Here is a 21,323-nt window from a genome sequence, read left to right as displayed (position 1 = left end):
TAATAACTACCTTGCTAACTCTTAATAAGCAGTAAATTAGGAGTGTTACCAAATGCACAGATAATTTGATGACCGTCCCCCACACACACTCCCCCCGAAAAAAAAAAAAAAAATCAGATTCCCCTCTATTTTCCAGGCCTTGATTACCACAGAAGCAGAGACCAATAAGCTTGAAAAAATGCGTCATTTTCCATTTTGATTGGGACTTTTTTAGATCATGGGTGGGGGATGCTTTCATTTTACAGCAATCATAGGGAAATATGTTTATTACAATTATTAAGTTTATGATGTTTATTACAAGCATAATAATGTTTATTATGCTTTTGTGTTACTCAATGAAAGAGTCAATTAAAGTTCTACTTACAATTAAATCAGTCAAGACGTCATTTTTAAAATTTGTATCACCTTGCATGCATGTCTGCTTATGACCAAACATAAATGTTTATTTATGTTTGTATATGATATAGTTTATATACATTTCCCTATATTTCCAAATCATTCCCATAAATTCCTGTAAAGTTTCCAATTTCGAATATTTCCAAAATTCCCCAGATTAAGTTCCCGTGGAAAGTTTCCAGAAATGTACCGGAAACTTTCCGCCCCTTTGCAACCCTATTGATTACAGAAGTAGTTTTTATATGGTACCAGTTTATAGTATCCGGGTGAGTTTGTGTACTAAAAGTGAGTCTGACATCAACGTTTAGAAAGTGTAAGTGTTTAGGGTTTCCATGTGGGACCATTCACAAACATTGACCATGCTGTAACATTTTATTGTCCATACAACCGTTGTAGCTGCCGGTTATAGCGGCTAAATTGCAGTCATATTACCAAAGTATTACCATACCAAAGTTCGGTTTTGTGGGGTGTGTACAGGAATATACGTGCGCATTCAGGAAAAGAATCCCAGTGAAAGACGTATGCGTGTGTGTGTGTGTGTGTATATATCAGGCTCGCTCAGAATGTTTCCGAGAAGGAAGACAGTGTCACGGCCCCCTCTGGCATGTGCTATTTCAGTCCTCTTCCTGATTGGAGGTGAATTGGATAAGCTCTTTGTACAGCCAAGTCTAAGTCTGTCTTATAGTTTCACTTCTCCACAGAGCTGAACTGAAAACTGAATTGGGACGTCAGAGTTTCAGTCGAGGACAGTTTTCATCTGAGCTTTTCATTTCAATTTTTTAATCTTCCTCTTCCATTTCAGCGCAGTCTGACTCAGCAGGGGGTTTCTAAGCATTTTCAATTTCAGATTCTCAGGCCTTCCAGCAGCTGCCTTGAAAGACTTATAAATGAAACAGGAAGTCTCTGTTAGTCTGGCTTATCAAAAAATCTCCACATTTTCTCCGCGATACTTGTATATTTGTACATATCCGTATATACTGATATACTTAGAATGTTGTTTTTGTGTTAAAATATTTATCTCTACTTCTAGTCTGTATCTCTCTTTTGACCATGAAGATAATAGTACATATAGATATGAGTTTACTCTTAAAATGCTATATCTAGTATTATTCTAAACTATGGATGTGATCTGTTCTCTTCAGTTTGACACTTTCCACTCCTTATTTCTGAATTTTAAAATCATATCATTTACTTTCTTAACGCTGTGTTCAAAGTATTGGCTCGTGCCAATCAGGGTGACCTTTAATATGATGTCAGTTTTCCGATATCATATACATATTCTGAATGCTTATGAATTGCATTGCATGACAGTGATGGCTATTGGTTTTTAAAATAATAGAATTAAACCTGTCTTGCAGGTAAGGACAGTAACACATGAACATGGCCATAGCACAAGCTAATCATCTTTACTGTACTAATAAAGCTGAAAGAATGTCAATGGCTTCAATTAAATCAGTTTCGGGTCTGTCTGTCTGTTCAATTCCCTTTATAAGTGATTGTTGCATCACTTTTCCAAAATCAGGTTGGCATTAGCATTGTATTTTTGCTATGTTTACAAGAGGTTAGTTACAACTAGCTTGCTAGAAATCCGCAAAAAATAACATAGTAGTTCTTTAAAAGTGCTCAGTTCTGAGCCGTCTGTGAGTGGTTGACTAACTGGCACTGGTATGTTGAAATGTGGTCATGTGCATTACTTTTTCACTGATTGGTAGTTGGTTAGGACATTCAGACCATTCGAGAGTTCTCAGTCATTATAAGGAGCATTTGCTATTTAAACCCAGTGTACTTGTGTCCGTCATAGTATCCCATTTTCTCACTGGCTGTGTTGACTATTAAATACCATTTGTACTAACAGACAGCACAATATTTCATTGTGAGATGATGTCTTGATCTGATAAAATATTGAATTTTCTTGACATTGATGCATAATAGTGACATGGGAAATCATTTCATTGTAGCATTTTAGTGAAACTTTCGGGGCAGCCAATGCTTCCCATAAATACAATATGCATTTAGTTTTACTTTCATGAGTAAGAGAGAAGTGAAAGTCTTGGATCTTTGCCCCACCCCCATTAATTACTATCTTTCTGCAGGTGCCGATGATCCTGGTGGGGAATAAGTGTGATCTGGAGGATGAGAGAGTGGTGGGAAAGGAACAGGGACAGAACCTGGCCCGCCAGTGGAACAGCTGTGCCTTCCTCGAGTCCTCTGCAAAATCCAAGATTAACGTCAATGAGGTGAGCCTTAAACACTTTATTGATCTTCAGGACATTTGAACCTGTCTGTCAACTGTTTCCTTTATGCTCTGCTTGTCAAACACCTGTTGTTGTTTTTTTTTTTTTTTTTGTATTTTGTCACAGCTATTGATAAGCTCAAAAATAAATCTTCCTATCAAGTCTCTAGCTTGCTTTAGCATTAGTCTGAACAATGCAGCACTCCAACTATTCTGTACAGATAACAATCCCTGTTTTACTTTTCAGCCACGCTATGAATAATAGATGTTGGATTATGTCTATGAGCAAAACAAAATCCTTGTTCTGCTAATTAGCTGATGGTGTGGGGGGTCAACCTGTGCCATCACTTCATATATCCATATTCACACAGCCACCATGTCAGGCAGTCAGCTGCAGCACACAAACACAGAGGAAGCTCTGTGAACCAGGGCCTTGGCTCTGACGCTGCTGACTCGACATCATAGTGCTGATTTGTGTTCTGTCAGCATGAAGCCTTAGTTTTATCTGATCAGTCAGACAATGCTGGTATCCTTCATTTCCAGTGTTAGATGATATGAAATCCCAACAGTTCCCTGGAGTAGGTTTCACGCTTCATGGCGTTAGCCGAAAGAAATGATCTAATATCATCATTTTCGCATTTGTGTCTTGAGATTCACTCATTCCTGTCAAAGCAGCAGCATTAAAAAAAACCTTACCTGTTGCTTTTTGTAATCAAAATCCAGACACTGCTACATCTCAATTAGGGCTATAGTGAGGTCTTATTCTGAGACACTTGCTGTCTTAGGAATGCAGGGCTTTCAATCAATGTCTATAAGACTTTCAGCCAGACTGCTTTTAATTAGGTGGGGAAAGATGATGTTTACCTTTTCTCAGCCTGAGGAAATTACACCAAACTGCTTAAGTATGTCTGTAGCCATGATCAGCTTTTGTCTGGTGTTGAATTATCATCATTTAGTCTCTTAAGCCAGAGGCGCACAACTGTAGGCCAGGATGACAGATGTTTAGCACTTTTTTTCCATTTACACAGACTTGCTAAATCTGGTAATTAGCTGATGAGTTGAATCAGCTGTGTTTGGGCAGGACATTGCCAAACTGCTTATCTCTGGGTGTTCAGGATCTGAGTTGGCTGTTCCCCTCACTGGTCTTAAGCTTTCAGAAAAATCTATATGCAGAGAAAATTAAAGTGCTGCTGGGAAGTTTGTCACACTCAGGATTCTACTGAACCACCACCACTTCTCCATATGTACAGTAGAGGTCTTCTCGGGTCCACTTAGATCCGAAAACCCGAGGTCTGACTCGAAACTCGAGCGGGTTCGGGTCTAAAAGTTTCACGTGTGCCTCACACACGGGTCGGGTATAATAATAGCGGCATCGGGGTTTCGGGAAATTTAAAATGAATGTGTTTTTACCGACGGACCCGAGGAGACCCGAACTACTGTATCTCATGTGTGTGCATCGACTCGAGTCCTTTTCCAACCTCTCCTCTGTTTGCCAAGACCGCTTGCGACATGTGGCTGGCGACGTGTGGCTGGCGGTAAGCTCATTTTTGTTGAAACAGGCCTGTCAATCAATTTTGAATCCACTATGTAGCAGTCACTTTAGTGTAGAGTTATGCAACATTCGGGTCCGAGTCTGGTCGGACTCGGGCCTAATTTTTTCGAGTTTGGGCCGGGTCTTTCTTAAAATAAATAAATAAATTATGCACGTCTGGTTCGGGTAAAAAGTAATTCAGGTCACTTCGAGTCAGGTACTTTTGTTTAGACCCGAGAAGACCTATAATGTACAGTCAAAAATCACTTAAGTCAAGTATATGTCAGTATTCACAAAAAAGAAAACCTTCGGTTGTGTTAACTGGATTTTTCATCATTTTTGGCTGTTTATCAGAATTTAGATAGAATGCAAGTGTTTTTTTGCAGATGACCACACAAGTTTTAAAAAGCCACTTGTGCAGTTTTGACACAGCAATCACACCTAATGTGTTGTGTCACTGTATTTAAGAAATCATATAGCAAATCTATCACTTGTTCTGATGCAGTGGGTTCAATGACAGCTGGTCATGGTTTTATAAGAAACACTGGTAAAGTGTTATAACAATTTGAGCATTGGACTTGTTAGTAGCATTTATAAATTAACTATCATTTGATAACTCTTTATTTTTTTCTGCTTTACTGAAGTGGCCACCAAAAGCAGTGAGCTCCACATGGACTGGAAAAGATGTGATTCGAAGCTGTCGCATTAACAAGTGGATGATTTCTCTGTGCTGCTAGCGTTTGCATTATGAGCAGCCTCGCTATCCTCTGCTGGTGCCAATCACGCTGTCTGTGCAATTTCAGTCTTTACCACAATGGCTGACTTATCTGATGCTGCTCTTAGTTTTACTGCAGGCATGTGGAGAGATACAGACTTAGAATGACACAGAAATAAATGTTGATCTTCTATGACTTCCGCTCCTCTGAGCAGATAAGGGTTAAAGGTTTGCTCTGGGGCCATATGGGAAAGCTTGGTGGCTTTCTCCACTGTACACTTGTTTGTGCTAGAAATCTGAAGTGGTTTAAATGAAATACAACAGTGTTCATTGTCAAGTCCCACAACACCTAAATCAATTAAATAATAATAATAAAAAAAGAATGGACAGAATTTGGCACATCCACAAGTCTGCATAGACGATGATGTGCCAAGACTCCAGTCAACGACTGGATTGAGAAGGGATTAGTCAGAAAATCAACTGAAAGGCCAAAGGTAATGCCTGAAGGCACTAGAGAGAGCCATGGCTCAGATTGGAGAAGCTTTTCAGAGGAGAAGCCCAACCTGGGCACGCCACAAAGCTGGGCTTTATTGAAGGAAACCAATTTTTCAGCTTCAACCCACTAAGTCTAAGATTTCTGTTCTTGTGTAACAGGAATGAAATCCAGTGTGGTTGTGTGCTGTTGTAGTTCATCCACCTCAGCGTTTGTCATGCTGAGTGTTCAGAGTTTCTTTTCTGCTCACAGTTGCAACAGGTGGTTGTTTCCCAGCATCTTAAACCATTCTCCCCTGGGTCTGGATAATAAATATGTAATTTGTGCTAAATGAAACTTTCTTTAGAATGTGTGCACGTGTGCGTGTGATTTGTATACAACGTGTATTAAATGTTTGCGTCATAAATTGTGCTTTTGTAGATCTTCTATGACCTGGTCCGGCAAATCAACAGGAAAACCCCAGTACCCGGGAAGGCACGCAAAAAGTCCAACTGTCAGCTGCTCTAATACACAGCTGTTCTGTTGCTCTGAGCCAGGTGAGAACTAGAGAACAGATTGTACTGAGTGGGTGTGTGAATTCATGGCTGATTCAGGATCAGTTCTGCCCGCTTAAGTTGATCATTAGAATAAACCCAGTAATCTCGGCTTACATCTGATCGTTCCGTATGTTCTCGATTTCTCTCTCCTTCCATCTTTCTGCTTCTTTCTCTGTCTGTAGGTCTGATTTGCTGCTGTGTCTGTCAGCAGTGCCAGCATTCCGACGTTACTAAAACCTAACATCGAATGGACTTTCCTGTGTGGTGATGCCCCTTTAAAGAAACCAACCAACAGATTCAAGGCTACAGTATCATATTTTTTGCACATAGATAACCATCAACACTTTCCAGAGTTGCAAGAAAGATTTTTACTTATAAATATATAAATATATATTCTAACTGTATGCAACTAAAATAGACCAATAATTCAGTGGATAAATGAATAAAATCCTAAAAGAATTTTTAAAAACCCAGAGCCCTACACAGTGTTATTACTAACGGAGTCAGCCACCGTTGGAAAAGTAAGGAGCGCGTGTTGAACCTGACTGTGCACGTTGCCATGGCAATTACAATGATGCGATATTTATAAGCACCACTATTTTAGCCAGAGATGAGAGGAAGTCCAAAGACACCTATATAGTCCATTTCATACAGCTAACTTTGCTCCTTGGTTTCTGTGCATTTCTTTCTGTAGATTTTGTCTTTTGTAACATTTGTTCTTTTTTGGTTCTTTTATTTTCATCCTAATTTTCCTCCTTTTAAATGTTACTAGTTTTTGCTCTGCCAAGATGGTATATCACATGAACTATTGATATGAGTTTTATCTTTAGGAAAACCTGTGGATACATGTATGTGTAAAAATTAAAAAATATAATTTCTGTCACTATTATGTTGTTCTTAGCCTCAAATGCCTTCAAATATGTATTTAGACTTTTTTCTTTCCAGTTGAATCCAACTAAAAAAAAAAAAAAATCATAATCCATCTCTCATACCAGGTTTCTTGTCTTGTTTACAGAGACGTTTGTACAGTTTGGGGTGCTCACATGGGGGCACTGCTGAAAGGGACATTCACGCTTCACCATGAAAGAGTGAAATGTAATAAATCGGCTTCGCATCATGTGATATCTCATTGATAGAATAATGTAAACTGTCCAGTCCCTTTCACAGAATTCTCCTAAGCTACTACAGGAAGTAAATTTTAAAGAATTAAAAGGGTTACACTTTCTATTAAGCCATAAGTGGTAAATTATTACAACTGTGTTTCTAATTATTTGTAAAGTTGGTAATGATTTCTTGTAGGTCTTTTTTCTAAAGACGGATAATGTTTCATGCAGCTCTAATCTAATAAGTCCTTGACACATAATCATGTTACACAAGTGAGGATATTCACTATAATGCCTTGTGATGTATGACACAACCTTTATTACAAAGATCAACTTGAATTATTTAAAGCAGCTTTAACATATAACAATCATTTAAAGCAATGACATTTAGAGTTTCTAATATCTCTGTAATTGTTAATAAATAGACTAATTAAAGAGATGTTGACCACATGGCATTGTAACAAACAGCTAAACTTATATAACATCTTTTAGAGCTTTATGTGGCTTTATTAGAGCTTATACAGATGCTTACATGGAATCTTTATCAACTTACCGAAAAAATATAAGCACAGACATAATGATTTATAAAAATGGCCTTCATCAAAAGTGATACTATAATTGAGAATTTAATAGAAGAATGTTCAGTAATATCAGCGTCTGTGCTGCATTTACTGATGATCTCTTAATGTAATTACTCACCTGACCTTCCATTTTGCCTGCGAATGCAACTGATCATTTTGGATCCTGTCAGTAAAGATAAAAAAAAAAAAAGCCTTGCCTGTTAGTGACTGTTTCACTTTTGTAAAACTTTGTTTGAACTGTTTTCTGTCTGCGTTTCTGTGGGAATTACTGTAGTAAATGTTGGGATGGGGACGTTGGGTTTCAGAGCAGGGAGAAAAGGGAACAAGAGTTTAAAAAATAAAGACCATATTGTAACAAGTGCAATCATACGAGGCATACATAAAGCATTCATGAGATTTCGATGAACTGTGCGACACAATGTGTTTGACTAGTTGAGCTGCGGAACATCTTTTTGTCTGCACCGAGCCTCTGTCTTTCCCAGCATTAAAATTCAGATTTTTCTGGCTCGATATATACTACAACATGTGCAGCATGAATGCTTTATGCATGCATTATGGAGGATCACTCAGTAAAAAATGTGATAAATAAAAAATCTATTAAGCAATGCCGAACGAGTGAAGGTTTAATCGTTGAAATTCTGTTCTGGTGATTCTGTAATTAAATGCTTTGTTGGAATTTTTTTGTTGTTTTTTTTTTTGTTTGTTTGTTTGTTTAGTTTTATTTTCCCACAAAATCTCGGTGGGGTTAAACCTGTAAGAGAGCCGCAGTATTTGAAATGAAACCTTTAGAGTTGGGGAGCGGGTGGGAGGGTGGACGGTTGGCCAAATGTAAACTTAAAAGCCTTAATCGAAGTGGTGCAATTTTGTATAATCGAGCATCTGTAGTTCAATAAATTGGATTGCCATGCAAGGGCTTGCAAGAAGCCAGTTCTACCACTTGATTGTGTAATGTTTCACAGTTCTTCTGTCAATAAAATCAGTTTAACATTTGCTCTAATGATACTTGTTTTAAGGTTGTTTTTAGACGGGTGTGAAGATGAAATCGACTTAAGTTCATTACATAACAAAGATCATATAATGTCGAGGTTTTGTAATGGGCACGTCACGGTGATGGCACGTGTACACGTACAAAATCTCTGTCTCTTAAACATAAAGTTATTTCAAGTCAGACTGAATGTGTGATTTAGCTTAGTGTCTAATTTTATCAAGTCCAGCATACAGTAGGTGCAGGTTTTCATTCCAACCAAACAGGAGCCACACGGGAGTCTACTGAAAGCCAAGATTAACTGATTAAACAGGAGGAATCAGATGTGGTTCCTGCTTGATTGAAGTGAAACCCTGCAACCACACCGGGCTCTTCGAGGATAAGATTGGACACCGCTGCCTAAATACATTATCAGGATCTGAGGGGGGAAAAAGGAAAGCAATGGATGAGAAAACGGTATTACATCCTCCTCTAAATAGATAAATGAATGTAACAAGGAGGCAAGAACAGTTGTGAATAATTAAAGCCATCCTGTAGCCTCTCTTATGAAGCATGATTTATTGATTAGCTAGCTAGTTTTATGCTAATTTTGTTCCAGGCTGAATGTCTTGAAAGATCACTTTATACTGGTGCAGGGCACAAATCCAGGGTTCAGTATGTGGATTTAAGACCACATCAGTTGTGAAGGCAGTTAATAAAACAATCAGGTTATTTTCTACAGGGATTATTGGAGTTACTCAACTTCTAAGACATCTTAAAACAAAAAAAGTATTGAATAGATGTGTGTATATTTTCTATACATATATATTTATAATATCAATTTGGAGTAACTCGTAAAAGTTCTGTAGCGAAGTATCACTTTTTTTTAGGAGGAAGCTCTAATGGATATGTTGTTCTGAGTGTATTGCTCTGTTTTTGTTTAATACATCTTGATTCAGTGTAAACTGTACAGACTATTGTGTGTGAAAATCCCAGGAGATCTGGAAAACTCAAACCAGCCCATCTGGTCCTAACAACCGTGCCACAGTTAAAGTCCCAGAGATCATATTTTTTTCTATTCTGATTTTCAATGTTAACTGAAGCTCTTGACCTATAGATGCATGATTTTATGCATTGTGCTGCTGCCACATGGTTGTAGGATTACATAACTGTATGAATGTGCAGGTGGACACTGAGTGTTTAGATTGTCATTTTGCTATTCAAAAGGTGGTCATCAGACTCAAATAATCTGTGATTGCACACCACCCAGGTTCTACTCTAATCGTGGCAAATCATGATTTCATTCAGCTTGCTTTGTACACAGGGGCATCGTCATGAACAGGTTTGGGCCTCTTGGTTCCAGTGATTCGAAATTATAATGCTACAGCATCCAGATATATTCTATATAAATGTGTGCTTCCAACATTTGGGGAAGAACCACATGTAGATGTGATGGTCATGCATCCTAAAACCTTTGGTGAACATCTCTGAATACGGTAAACGTCATGGACTTCATTCTGCCTGTTTCAAGGTTTAGGTGAATTATATTGCACCCGTGACTCCAACCTTTTTCTTTTCTAGATCTTTGTTTTATTAGTCCTTTTTCTTGACAAATAAATAAAAGCAGAGATTTGGTGTAGCCACAGCATAACTTTAATGGCAGGACCGTCTTTTTCCACTTATTACCACAACCCTTTACGTTGTGTTTTGTCCTTAATGGAAACACGTTGAATCCATGAACATCAACAGGAAACAAATCCCTCAGGTGCTGAAACTTCTTGTTTACTTCTCATCACTCACATCTTGCCTGAAGGAAACACTTGGGTAAATATTAGTATTGTTATAAAACCAACCATTAATTAACATTTTTCTCACTAAGGTTTTAACAATGTTGTGACAATAAATTTACAAGGTTTTTTTTCAATTGAATTTCTGTTTCCAAATGGTTATGATTAAATCTGATGTAATTTAACCACATTTTGAGCACAGCTGTGTGTATGTTCATGTTCATTAGGCATGTGTTGATTATTACATTTATGTTTAATTGATATGATAATTCCTAAACAATGTATGAATATATCATGATACTGAATAATCGTTGTACAATTCTAAATGATTACCGCGTGAACATTTTCAGCATTCTCATGCATGTTCTCTACTGGCCAGCAAAATACATTATGTCTCAATCGGAAGACATCATAAGGCTCTCAGCAATCCCATAATTCAGTTCATAGAAGACATGGTGGACATTATTGTCACTCTGACTACAGACTATGAGCTGTTTTAATTTTACGGTTCTGATGCACAGACATGATTGTGCTCAAAGGAACAATGAATCTGTAATTTGTCACCTCCTTCAAATCTTGACTTAAACACATGATCTTAAAAGCATTTTTATTCAGTAAAGACTATGAATTATTTAAGAGCTACAATAAATGTAGTAAGAAATATTTGCAGTCTTTGGAAAAACCCAAGAGTTTTAAGGTATGTGCAGCTTCGTGTCTTTGTCCAAATCACTGCTGTGCTGATATTCAGTACAACACACCTGTGATATTGCTTAAATTAAGCATGCAGAAAATTGTTTGTTTGCACATTACTGCTTCACTGGTTTTGTAATCCAGTGCTGTCCCTTTCCAGCTGCTCTTCTCTATGATACGCTGGAGTTGCAGCTGGATTTGAAGTCTGTAACACACAATCATTAACAAGTTTAATTTCAAATCATTTTTCTACTGGATCAGAATCAAATATGCCACTTTGCTAAATGATCACGCTAGTGATTGTCTTTTTGTTGTGAGCTAGTTAGTTCAGCTAGTTGGAATAGCCTAAGAGAAGAAAGTTGACACTAGCTGGACACTGAGGACATGGACGTGAAAGGCTTTTGAGTGTTTATGATGTCAGATTATTGGCTTTAAACATGTCTTTAACCCATTTGTTGTGTTTATAATGCTGTTCCTTTGTTAAGATTTACAAAATGACAATTCAGATGAACACAAACCCAAGGATCAACATTCAAAAAAAGCCAAATCAAGCTGGTAAACTGCAGTAATGGCTTAAACGCCGTGAGTCTGATAACACTTAACATATATCTAGGCTACCAGATCCCGTGGTATGTGTGTGTGCATATATATATATATATATATATGCACGCACACACACACACCAATCTACCAATCAGAAGGATGTGAGTTTGATTTCTAAATCCTACAAGCTGTCACTGCTGGGCCCCAGATCAAGGCCCTTAACCCTCAATTGCTCAGTTGTTTGAAAATGAGATAAAATGTAAGTTTTATATATATATATTTCTTTCTTTACACTCATGAATCTGACATAGTGAGTCTCTGAACCTGAATCAAACAGGCAGTGAGCTTAGAAATACAAACCACAGAGCCATCTGCACATTTGGGATTCCCTTGTTTTCCTACAAAAGATCTACATCAATCAGCATTAAAGGTTTTATTATCAGAATATGGCCAGGATTTTTTCTTCTTCTTCTGTAATATCATAATTTGACCAATAGTGGGCGACAGAGTGCAGGTTTTTAAGCTGTCCATCATTCATAGATAACACATATTGTAATATTTATATCCTCTAAATAGGAGGAAACGGTTGGTTTAAAACTTAAATCGTAATCCAGGTATAATATTATTAAGAATAAATAATTAATAAAAGTGCGACACGGTTGAGAACAGACCAGGAAGAGGCTCCAGTCCACTAGAGGGCGCTGGGTGTGTTTGTTTACAACAGAATAAGAAAAACACACGTGGTTTGAGTCTAAAATGACAGTAAAAGGTACAGGGTCTTATCTCTAATTTACTAAATGCTTTACAAATGCAGCATTTCTTTTATTTTTCTTAAGACGTTTTTGTTATAAATGTTCATATTCAGGAAAAGAGTTTAAGAGTTGGATATATAAACGCCTGCTGTCATGAGTTTGATAGCTCTGGTTCACTGTAGAAGTGCAGCATTAAGGTGTTTTTGTAGCAAGGCTGCTGTTCTTCATTGCAGAAAACTCAGTGATCATGTTCAGAAACTGGAACAAACTCAGCCAGAAAAGAGGAAACCGGTGGAGGAGAAACACAGGGTAAGGAAACCTCCAGGGAAAGTGTCTGTGCTGCTGTTCCCTGGACAGGGCAGTCAGTTTGTGGGCATGGGCAGAGGACTGCTCAAGTACAGCAACGTTAAGGACATGTTCACTGTGGCTGAGAAAGTGCTGGGGTATGACCTTCTTTCACTGTGCATGAATGGACCTGAGGAGGATCTGATGAAGACTGTACATTGCCAACCAGCTGTATTCATCACATCTTTAGCTGCTGTGGAAAGACTGAATCACGAAAACCCTGCTGTAAGTGTTCAAAAAACGACCTTTATATATCTCCCCCCATCCTGCATCTGTGTGTGAAATTTAAGTAGTTTACTCTTTTACCTGAAGTGACACACTATAAAACTCCAAAACAATGTATCGGGTACAAAAAGCACCGAATAGTCCATCCTATTTGTTTATACACACTTTGAACTTTAACTAGATAAATAGTGCTGTCTGAACTCACATTGGCTAAGCAGCACCACATTGTGCAAAACAAGGATTTCCTTTTAATGTTTTGTTGTTCTGAGTAGCCAAATTTCTGTTCTGTGCATAAGCAAGTCATACATTATAGGTGTAATAATCACGTGCTGTTGGATCCCACCTGCAATGTTGAAGCCACACCCCATGGATTAGGTAAAGTGACATCCGAGCACTTTTCATCTACAACACATGTTCACAGCACTGTTTAGTGCTTCCCCTGCTCACAATAACATGTCTGACACTTGTGTTGAGGTGTTTGTTTTAGAGTGTGGGAAAGACTAAAACTAGGTACTTGTGGGTTTGGAACTTGTGATCTACAGTTTACTTCGACTGTTTTATACTTTGACTGTTTGAAATGAACTCAATTTCTACTAAATAATGCATCAGTATATGTTTAATGTATACTATGCACTGTATAAAGTCATTTGATTGTGTCAGTTAAATTCACTGATTGTCAAAATGTGTGCAGAAGCTGCTAATTAAATGTTCTGTCACAGGTAATTCATCACAGTGAAAATTGTTTTTATATAAGTATAGAAAATAACAGCTAGAATAACTCTTGCATTGTCAGTCTTATCTGAAGAGGTGACAGTTGGTGAAAAATGGCAGTCAGGTGTAACCAAGTTTGTCCTTCCTCAGGCAATAGAGAACTGTGTTGCTGCTGCTGGTTTCAGTGTTGGGGAGTTTGCTGCTTTGGTATTCTCTGGTGCTATGGACTTTGCTGAAGGTAAGAGTGAAGCACTTGTTTATTTTCCAGGAAAATGAAATCTTGGTGTTGTATGTAAATCTGACCTGCATCAAGATTATTATTTTAGACTAATGGCAATATTTTGTGTAGCCCTTTTTGCAGTGAAAGTGAGGGCAGAAGCCATGCAGAAAGCCTCAGATTTGACCCCAAGTGGAATGTTATCTGTAATTGGTAGACCTCAAGCCAATTACAAATATGCCTGCCTTCAAGCTAGAGAGCACTGTCGTTCTCTGGGTATACAAAATCCTGTTTGCTCCATTGCAAATTACTTGTTTCCAGATGGGAGGGTCATTGCTGGACATCTTGAGGTACGAATTAGCCCTTTATGAGCTGGAAAAACTTTAGATGGAGCATTAAAATGCAACGGGATTCAATGACTGCAACACAACTGACTGTTCCTGTTTTCCCCAGGCATTGGATTTCCTCCAGAAAACCTCGAAGCAGCTGCATTTTGTTCGGACGAAACTGCTGCCAGTAAGCGGCGCTTTCCACACACAGCTGATGGAGCCAGCTGTGCAGCCTTTGAGCAAGGTGCTGCACCAGATACAGGTGCGCCGGCCTGAGATCGCAGTTCACTCGAACGTCGATGGAAAGCGTTACATGCAAGAAAAACATGTGCAGCAGCAGCTGGTCAAGCAGCTGGTGTCACCGGTGAAGTGGGAGCAGGTGATGCATGAGATTTATGAGCGGACACGTGGACAGGAGTTTCCTAACACATACGAAGTGGGACCTGGGAGACAACTGGGGGCTACACTGCAGAAGTGCAACATGAAGGCATTTAAGAACTACACACACGTTGATGTGGCACTTCCACAAGACGATTGACAGACATTTAGGTAAATTTCCAATTTACAAACTCTTTTAATGGGTTTGGATATTCAAGATCATTCTGTTATTTTTTCAGAATTCAATGAAATTGTCTGTTGGCTTGTTTCACTTCTTATAGTCTTATCACTTTACATTATAACATGTTAACTTTAGTGCTTTTGCATTTGTGGCAAAACGGTGTGAAATATTTAACTTTAAGGAAGACAAAAATAAACGTCGACATTGTTTTTCCATCCTGTTTTCCAAACTCCGGAAGAAAAAAAACAACTGCATATTCCATCCAACAACTTTTATTATTATTATTTGCATTACAGTAAAAACATCAGATTGAAAGTCCAGCTTCCTATAATAGTATAGCAGTTCTTTTAGAAGAAGAGGTGAGAGCATGAACGGCCCAATTAACCAGCAACAGACCCTACAGTAAACCAACAACGGCATCAAACAACTTACAAAAATCGTGTGAACCAGCACTCAGGTAGAAAACAATCATATAAAATTATATAAAAAATGAACACATATAATTTTCCTTCTTGACCCATTCGAAGACCCGCCAAAGACCCGCTCTTGGCCTTTTTCTGGTTGCCTTAAATCTTGGTTACAGTAAAGACAGTTGCAGCTAACAGCAGTGCAGCAGAAGCTAGGAAACATTTTGTCTTGCAGGACCAACCAGGAAAGTGTGGCTTTACCTGTGTGAAGAGAAAATAGAATGTCGGTATTCAATAAACAGCAACAATCAGAATGGAGTATTACACTCATTTCTAGGTATCTTTGGTCTAAATGGAAACCTTTTTCCTATTTGTGTACAGTACCTTTGCTTTATACTACACATTCTACCATACCCCATTACATAATTTGCTCTTACCCAGTTGATCCACTTCATAGTTCCCTGGCAGGCTTGTATGTGCAGCTCTGGAACCAGCCTGGATGCTCTTATCATTGGCATGATCTTAGACCACTGAAGGCTGCCAATGATCCTCCTGTATTACACATTTAACACTTTGTTTCTTGCTTTTATCCGCAATAAATAAAACCGATTGCTTTGTGTTTCTCGTTCCTAGATAATGTATGCCTAAAAGTGGTCATTTACCTGTTGAAGGCTCTCCAGATCAGTATGTTCGGATGAACCTGCCAGTCTAGGTGTCGTTGCTGAGGGAGTTTCTCCCTCCACGTGCTGTTCAGTTCATCTCCGATCTGAGCCAGCTGACGTCCAATTTGCTGAGTAGCTCTCCTAGAACAAACAATTTGTATCATCGTAAGAGTTTCATTTGAATGATGTCATTCTACACAGTAATCTGCTCAGTAACATGATCCATCTGTAACATTAAAGAAAGCACAATGTCTACACTTTGGTATAACTGAGTAAAATGGATTTGGAGGGGTTTTTAATTTTCCTACCTCATGTTGATCTCGGAGAGAATGTGGTTTTCCACCTCGCTAGGTCCAGCCTGAGGGGAAATGGCCCTGCTCACTTGTAGTGCTTGTTCCACCATTTTATATTCTAAACAAAGAGAATATTTTATATTTTATTTTTATCTAAACAGCATCCATTCCTAGTAAAGCTGTGTATCTGTTTCCTTGTTTTCTACCTGTTTTAAGTGGTTATTTATTACAAGTATTGTTGGGTTGTACTGTGCCCTTTGTGGTTGATTTTTTTTATGCTTTCAACGAACTTGTTCTCGCCATGTAAACACACAGTCACATGACTCGTCAGCATACTGGGTGTGTCCTTTGTGTTGCCAGTGGAGAGTGAAAAGATGAGCTCATCCACTGTAGGTTCCAGTTCCACACCTTATTAACTGCTGTTATTACTTTCGCTTTGCCAATAAATAACTTTTACTGATGTGTACCATAACAAATCAAAAATATACTAGTTATAAACAGTCAGATTTCGTCTTCATGACAACCGAATGATGAGGAAGTGGAACCAATAAAAAATACATAGAAAGTATACATTAAAAAAAGAATATAATGCTGTTAAATTATAATTATAGGCAATGTACTCTCACTGAACATTTAATAGGAACTCCTGTACACCTACGCATTCATTAATTATTATGTAATCAGCCAATTGTTTGGCAGCTGTGCAATGCAAATATCAGGCAGATACAGCAAGAAGCTTCAGGTAATGTTCGACCGTCAGAATGAGGAAAATGTGACCTCAGTGATTTTGACCGTGACATGGTTGTTGGTGCCAGATGGGCTGGTTTTAGCATTTCGATAAATGCTCCTCTTCTGGAATTACCACACATGTCAGTGTCTCAAGTTTAACATTACAGAATGATGCAATAAAAAAAGCCTCCTGTCATTGACAGTTCTGCAGACAGAAATGTCTTGTTGATGAAAGAACTCAATAGAGAATGATCAGACTGTTTTTAGCAGACAGAAAGGCTACAGCAACTCAAAGTACAACATGTCGAATGCCGAGGCGGATGGGCTACAACAACAAAAGACCATGTTGGGGTCCACTTGTGTCAGTCAAGAATAGAAAGCTTAGTGTTTAGAGGCTCACAAACTGAAAACTGGAAAAATTTAACTTGGTCTGATGAATCTTGATTTCTGTTGAGGTATATAGATGGTAGGGTCAGAATATGGTGGCAGTAGCATGAATCCATGGATCCCACTTGCCTTGTGTTAACAGTCCAGGCAGGCAGATTCTTGACACACTTGGCTGGTTAATATTAAACATTTATCGCTTGAATGCCACAGACTATTCAAGTATTGTTGCTGACCATGTACATTCCTTTATGGCCACATTTCATACCTTCTAATGGTTACACCAGCATGGTAACACCCCATGTCACAAAGTAAAAGTCATCTCAAAGTAATTTCATGAACATGATAATGAGTTCAGAGTTCTTCAGCTCTCTGAACTCTGACTGGATCAATCTGAATTCAGCAGAACAGCTTTGGGATTTGGTGGAATGGGTGATTTGCAGCATGAAAGTGCACCTTAAAAAATCTGCAGATTAAAAAATTTCAACATGGACCAGAATCTCAAGAGAAGGTTTCCATTCCATGGTTCTCATGGAATCCGTGTCAGGAAGAATTGGTCTGTTGATACAAATTTTAGTGTAGTGTTCATCAAAAATTGTTCCCAATAAAGTGTAAATACATTGAGTAATGCTGTGTGAGCAGCCCTTTTGTTCGCGTGTGTTCTTAGATAAAAGCTTAATGCAAATATACATTCAAATCAGCCAAACTGTTCAGAGCTGAGTAAACGAAATAAACACATTTATACGTGTTGTTTTTCCCAACTAATGCACTAAAGTATCAATGTTTAAAATATGTCTTATCCCATACACATTAATTTACAACAGGAATTATATCTGTAGTTGGATTAATTGTTTACCTTCACCCACAATCTGCTATAAAAACTAAAGAAAGATTTTCAAAATGATTGTTGTCATCAGAATTCAAAAAAATACTCTGTACTGGTATACATGCTTCATGTTGAACACACTAAGTCAATGCCAATTTCATAATAATCACTACTTTGATGTAGTAGCCTGGTGAAAATGGAACAACAGCTTATAGTGACAGCAGCCATCTTTGTGTTGTCTAACAAAGGACAGGTTTCAAAGGCAAAAACAACACGTACCTCAATTGTAGGTTCAAATGGACGCCGCCCTGTAACACAAATATCCATTATCAAATGGAATTTAAACTATTATATTCATTTGAACAATTTTATATTGAAATAATATATATATATTTGCAGAGTCACTCACAGCAGCGTCCTTAATGGTTTTCGGTTACAGGTGTGTGTCTGAGCAACGATAAAACCACGCCTTTAGGAGTTTTCCTTCCTGGAGGGACGTGCAGTCATATTGAACTGCATCCACTAGAGGACATACCCCATGTCGTCACTGAGTTCTTTCTCCTGTCATACATAAACAAATAGTGCATGTCTGAGTCATGTTTGTGTCCTTTTCGACAAGCCAAAGTACTGATGTTTGGACATAAAAAGCAGACACAAACTCTTTATCTCTAAACAATAACCAATTTATTGTGTTATAAAGATAATGTTTTAACAGTTGGGATTGTAGAATGTTCAACTTTCACTTTTAAAAGAAAAACAATGTTTTATTTAACACCCTTAAATGTCATTGAATTTTAACTGTGCATTTCCACACAGCACATCTTGAACCACAACCTATCTAAAGAAATGTTGAGCCTATGAGGTGCTTAGTGCTTATATTGTATATTATTGTATATATTGTGTTTTCTGACCTTAATCTTCTGCACAGAATTTGAACACAGAAAAACACAATGTGACTTTGTGCAATGTTTATGTTTTGCTGAAGACAATAAACCATCTGTCACGAGTCTTTCCATCAGAGAGTGTCACTTGCCCACAGGCAACAGCAACACAGGGCATTATGTTCTATTATATATTAAACCATTAACACAGACGGTGTTAATGCATTTCAAATCACAAGCTCGTATTACTGCTCGAAAGCGATAATAGATCGATTAGATGGAATAGATAATGCTCTGAAGCGAACGATTGAGTTCATTGATATGATGAAGCTTTAAAGAGTTCCCAGTGTCAGTGATTTGTAACTGTCCCGATGATGCCTGAGATAGGCACAGGCTCCCCCTGACCCGAGGTAGTTCAGATAAGCGGTAGAAAATGAGTGAGTGAGTATTTTTTCTTTCAAGAGATCGGTTTCTGGTTTTCTTATTAACTTTAATAGTCAATAAAAGAGAGGCTGTTAAAACTGTTCACAGGTACTATAAATTATACAACCCTATAATTGTTTGTTTTCCTATCAATACCGATATATAGACTCTTTCTTCTGAGGAGACTAAGGTCTTTTGGAGTGCAGGGAGAGCTACTGAAGACCTTTTTTGACTCTGTGGTGGACTCAGTCATATTCTATGGTGTGGTATGCTGGTGTAGCAGCATCTCTACTGCAGAAAGGAAGAGACTGGACAAGCTGATCAGGAAGGCCAGGCCAGTCCTGGGGATTCCTCTGGACACTGAACAGGAGGTGGGAGAAAGGAGGATGGTAGCAAAACTATCATCATTGCTGGAGAACAACTGTCACCCCCTGTATGAAACGGTTTCATCTCTGAGCAGCTCCTTCAGTGACAGACTGTTATATATATCCTAAGTGTCTGAAGGAGCGATACAGTCTTTTCTCCCTGCTGCTATTAGACTTTACGATCAAAGCTGGTCCCAGTGAACCAGCCACCATAAATACACACTGTTATTACTGCTTAACTATTTACTCGTGGTCTCTATTTTCTTCTTTGTATTTATACATTGTGTTGTGTATATACTGTATATTATATTATGTCCTTTATATATTTGCATTTCTTTCTCTTTGCTGCTGTCACAGAGAAATTTCCCCATTGTGGGACAAATAAAGGTATATCTTATCTTATCTTATCTTATCTTATCTTATCTTATCTTATCTTATCTTATCTTATATAAGAATCAGAATCAGAATCAGAAAGAACTTTATTGGCTTGTATTTGTTTGACAAACGCTTCCAGCACACAGAGACAGCAACAACACACAGGCAATAAACATAAGATGAGAATAAAAAAACACATATGTAAATATAAACAGACAAAAAAATAGGAAAATAAAAAAAAAGTGAGTGAACTTAACTAACGTGTCTCTGAACCTGGGAGGTTACCTCTCCAAGATGGCGGCGCGGTTGACGTACCGCCTCAGCGTGCATCGCCACCGCGCATGCTCGTCTCTATAGCAACATTAAGAAACTTTTGCCTTCCAGTTCACGCCGATGTTTACGGTTCGAACAAAAGATGCAACCTTTAAAAGCTTCAGATTATGGCACCTTAGATAAATCAAATCCGGTCATTTCTGCTTTTGAGAAGGATTTAAAAGATTTTAAATCGTACACGAAAAGGATTCGTGAGTCTTTAACCTTCGACCATTTCTCTTATTCAAGAGGGTAAAAACATTTGGTGTATTAATGCAGTTAATGCAACTTAATGCAGTCTTTATACATTATATACATAAAATTCATTTTTTTTATTTTCTTTTTTCTTTTTTTATACAGATCTTTGAAACTGTTTGAAATCTGGAAGAAATATGAACCTCGTCTCCCAAAGCCTTATTATGAGGAGCATCTGCTGGATACTGCAGATTTTCTTTTCGAGACGAAAGTAGGATGATTTATTCTCTCTTCTCCCATGATTTGTCTTTCTATAGTTTCTATTACATGCTACCTTATTAGTTACACCTCTATTATAGCTTTATTTCAGGACTTTATTTAGGATTTTTACATTACTAGTAGTCAGGTATAATTACATTTACATTTACAGCATTTGGCAGATGCCCTTATTCAGAGTGACCTACATAAGTGCTTAATCACTGTCATTGGATACATTAATGCTGGTTCACTAGGTAACATACTTAAGATACGATGAATTTAAAACATTGTTCAAAGTTACAATGAAAAATAAAAATTACTCACTGTAGTTGATGCATAGTGTCTATCAGTGGGACACTAAAGGACCACCACTGACCAGATAGGAGTAGATGGTGGACCGTTTTCATTCTTAACACAGCGAAGGCACTAAACAGTAGTGTGTGTGTTGCTGATACGAAACTATCAAGCTTAGCAACATTACTGGATGTGTTAAAAGAATAGTC

The 21,323-nt window shown here is 38.0% G+C and overlaps 4 protein-coding genes across 11 annotated transcripts in view; 3 read left to right on the top strand and 1 right to left on the bottom strand.

Moving 5' to 3' along the window:
- rap1b (RAP1B, member of RAS oncogene family) overlaps window positions 1-6,790 on the top strand; it is a 46,794-nt gene extending 40,004 nt beyond the window's left edge. Inside the window, exons 6-8 of the mRNA XM_027151133.2 lie at window positions 2,490-2,633; window positions 5,789-5,904; window positions 6,087-6,790. Of these exons, the coding sequence (XP_027006934.1) occupies window positions 2,490-2,633; window positions 5,789-5,875 (231 nt within the window). The 3' untranslated portion in view covers window positions 5,876-5,904; window positions 6,087-6,790. The remainder of the gene's footprint in view (window positions 1-2,489; window positions 2,634-5,788; window positions 5,905-6,086) is intronic.
- Window positions 6,791-12,193: 5,403 nt separating this feature from the next.
- On the top strand, window positions 12,194-18,995 carry mcat (malonyl CoA:ACP acyltransferase (mitochondrial)). Of its 5 annotated transcripts, none has more exons than XM_047803701.1 (5): window positions 12,194-12,341; window positions 12,558-12,894; window positions 13,756-13,843; window positions 13,955-14,172; window positions 14,276-14,925. In XM_047803701.1, exons 2-5 carry the CDS (start codon window positions 12,700-12,702, stop codon window positions 14,687-14,689), a joined length of 915 nt encoding a protein of 304 aa, XP_047659657.1. In that variant the 5' UTR covers window positions 12,194-12,341; window positions 12,558-12,699; the 3' UTR covers window positions 14,690-14,925. The 5 variants fall into 5 exon arrangements, with proteins under 5 accessions (XP_047659657.1, XP_047659656.1, XP_047659655.1 ...); XM_047803700.1 differs by adding an exon at window positions 18,451-18,995 and having other exon boundaries at window positions 12,273-12,894; window positions 14,276-14,700; XM_047803699.1 differs by adding an exon at window positions 15,751-16,320 and having other exon boundaries at window positions 12,273-12,894; window positions 14,276-14,700.
- Window positions 15,237-18,319, bottom strand: bik (BCL2 interacting killer). The gene is made up of 5 exons (XM_047803702.1): window positions 18,291-18,319; window positions 16,088-16,190; window positions 15,780-15,920; window positions 15,555-15,669; window positions 15,237-15,378 (listed from the first exon to the last, which is right to left on the bottom strand). Exons 2-5 carry the CDS (start codon window positions 16,180-16,182, stop codon window positions 15,277-15,279), a joined length of 453 nt encoding a protein of 150 aa, XP_047659658.1. The 5' UTR covers window positions 16,183-16,190; window positions 18,291-18,319; the 3' UTR covers window positions 15,237-15,276.
- Window positions 18,996-20,326: 1,331 nt separating the features above from the next.
- The window catches only part of cfap54 (cilia and flagella associated protein 54), a 29,128-nt gene continuing 28,131 nt past the window's right edge, over window positions 20,327-21,323 (top strand). For 2 of the 4 annotated variants that reach the window (XM_047804144.1, XM_047804143.1), the window contains exons 1-2: window positions 20,403-20,619; window positions 20,728-20,833. In XM_047804144.1, the coding sequence (XP_047660100.1) occupies window positions 20,471-20,619; window positions 20,728-20,833 (255 nt within the window). In that variant the 5' untranslated portion in view covers window positions 20,403-20,470. Of the gene's footprint in view, window positions 20,620-20,727; window positions 20,834-21,323 lie in introns of all 4 variants that reach the window. The other 2 variants (XR_007138685.1, XM_047804145.1) reach the window with 2 other exon arrangements.

Source organism: Tachysurus fulvidraco, chromosome 19 (assembly GCF_022655615.1).
Source record: "Tachysurus fulvidraco isolate hzauxx_2018 chromosome 19, HZAU_PFXX_2.0, whole genome shotgun sequence".
In the NCBI taxonomy this organism is placed as follows: domain Eukaryota; kingdom Metazoa; phylum Chordata; class Actinopteri; order Siluriformes; family Bagridae; genus Tachysurus; species Tachysurus fulvidraco.
The sequence above is the reverse complement of the archived record's forward strand: the minus strand, read 5'-3'. Positions and strand labels throughout refer to the sequence as shown.

What these genes read in the sequence shown, in the direction of transcription:
- mcat (XM_047803700.1), top strand. Translation starts at nt 12,478, where the DNA reads ATGAGTTTGATAGCTCTGGTTCACTGTAGAAGTGCAGCATTAAGGTGT. An exon ending in TGCTATGGACTTTGCTGAAG is followed by an intron (nt 13,844 to 13,954) that starts GTAAGAGTGAAG and finishes TATTTTGTGTAG; the next exon opens with CCCTTTTTGCAGTGAAAGTG. An exon ending in TCATTGCTGGACATCTTGAG is followed by an intron (nt 14,173 to 14,275) that starts GTACGAATTAGC and finishes TGTTTTCCCCAG; the next exon opens with GCATTGGATTTCCTCCAGAA.
- bik (XM_047803702.1), bottom strand. Translation starts at nt 16,182, where the DNA reads ATGGTGGAACAAGCACTACAAGTGAGCAGGGCCATTTCCCCTCAGGCT. An exon ending in ATCTGGAGAGCCTTCAACAG is followed by an intron (nt 15,670 to 15,779) that starts GTAAATGACCAC and finishes TGTGTAATACAG; the next exon opens with GAGGATCATTGGCAGCCTTC. An exon ending in CTATGAAGTGGATCAACTGG is followed by an intron (nt 15,379 to 15,554) that starts GTAAGAGCAAAT and finishes CTCTTCACACAG; the next exon opens with GTAAAGCCACACTTTCCTGG.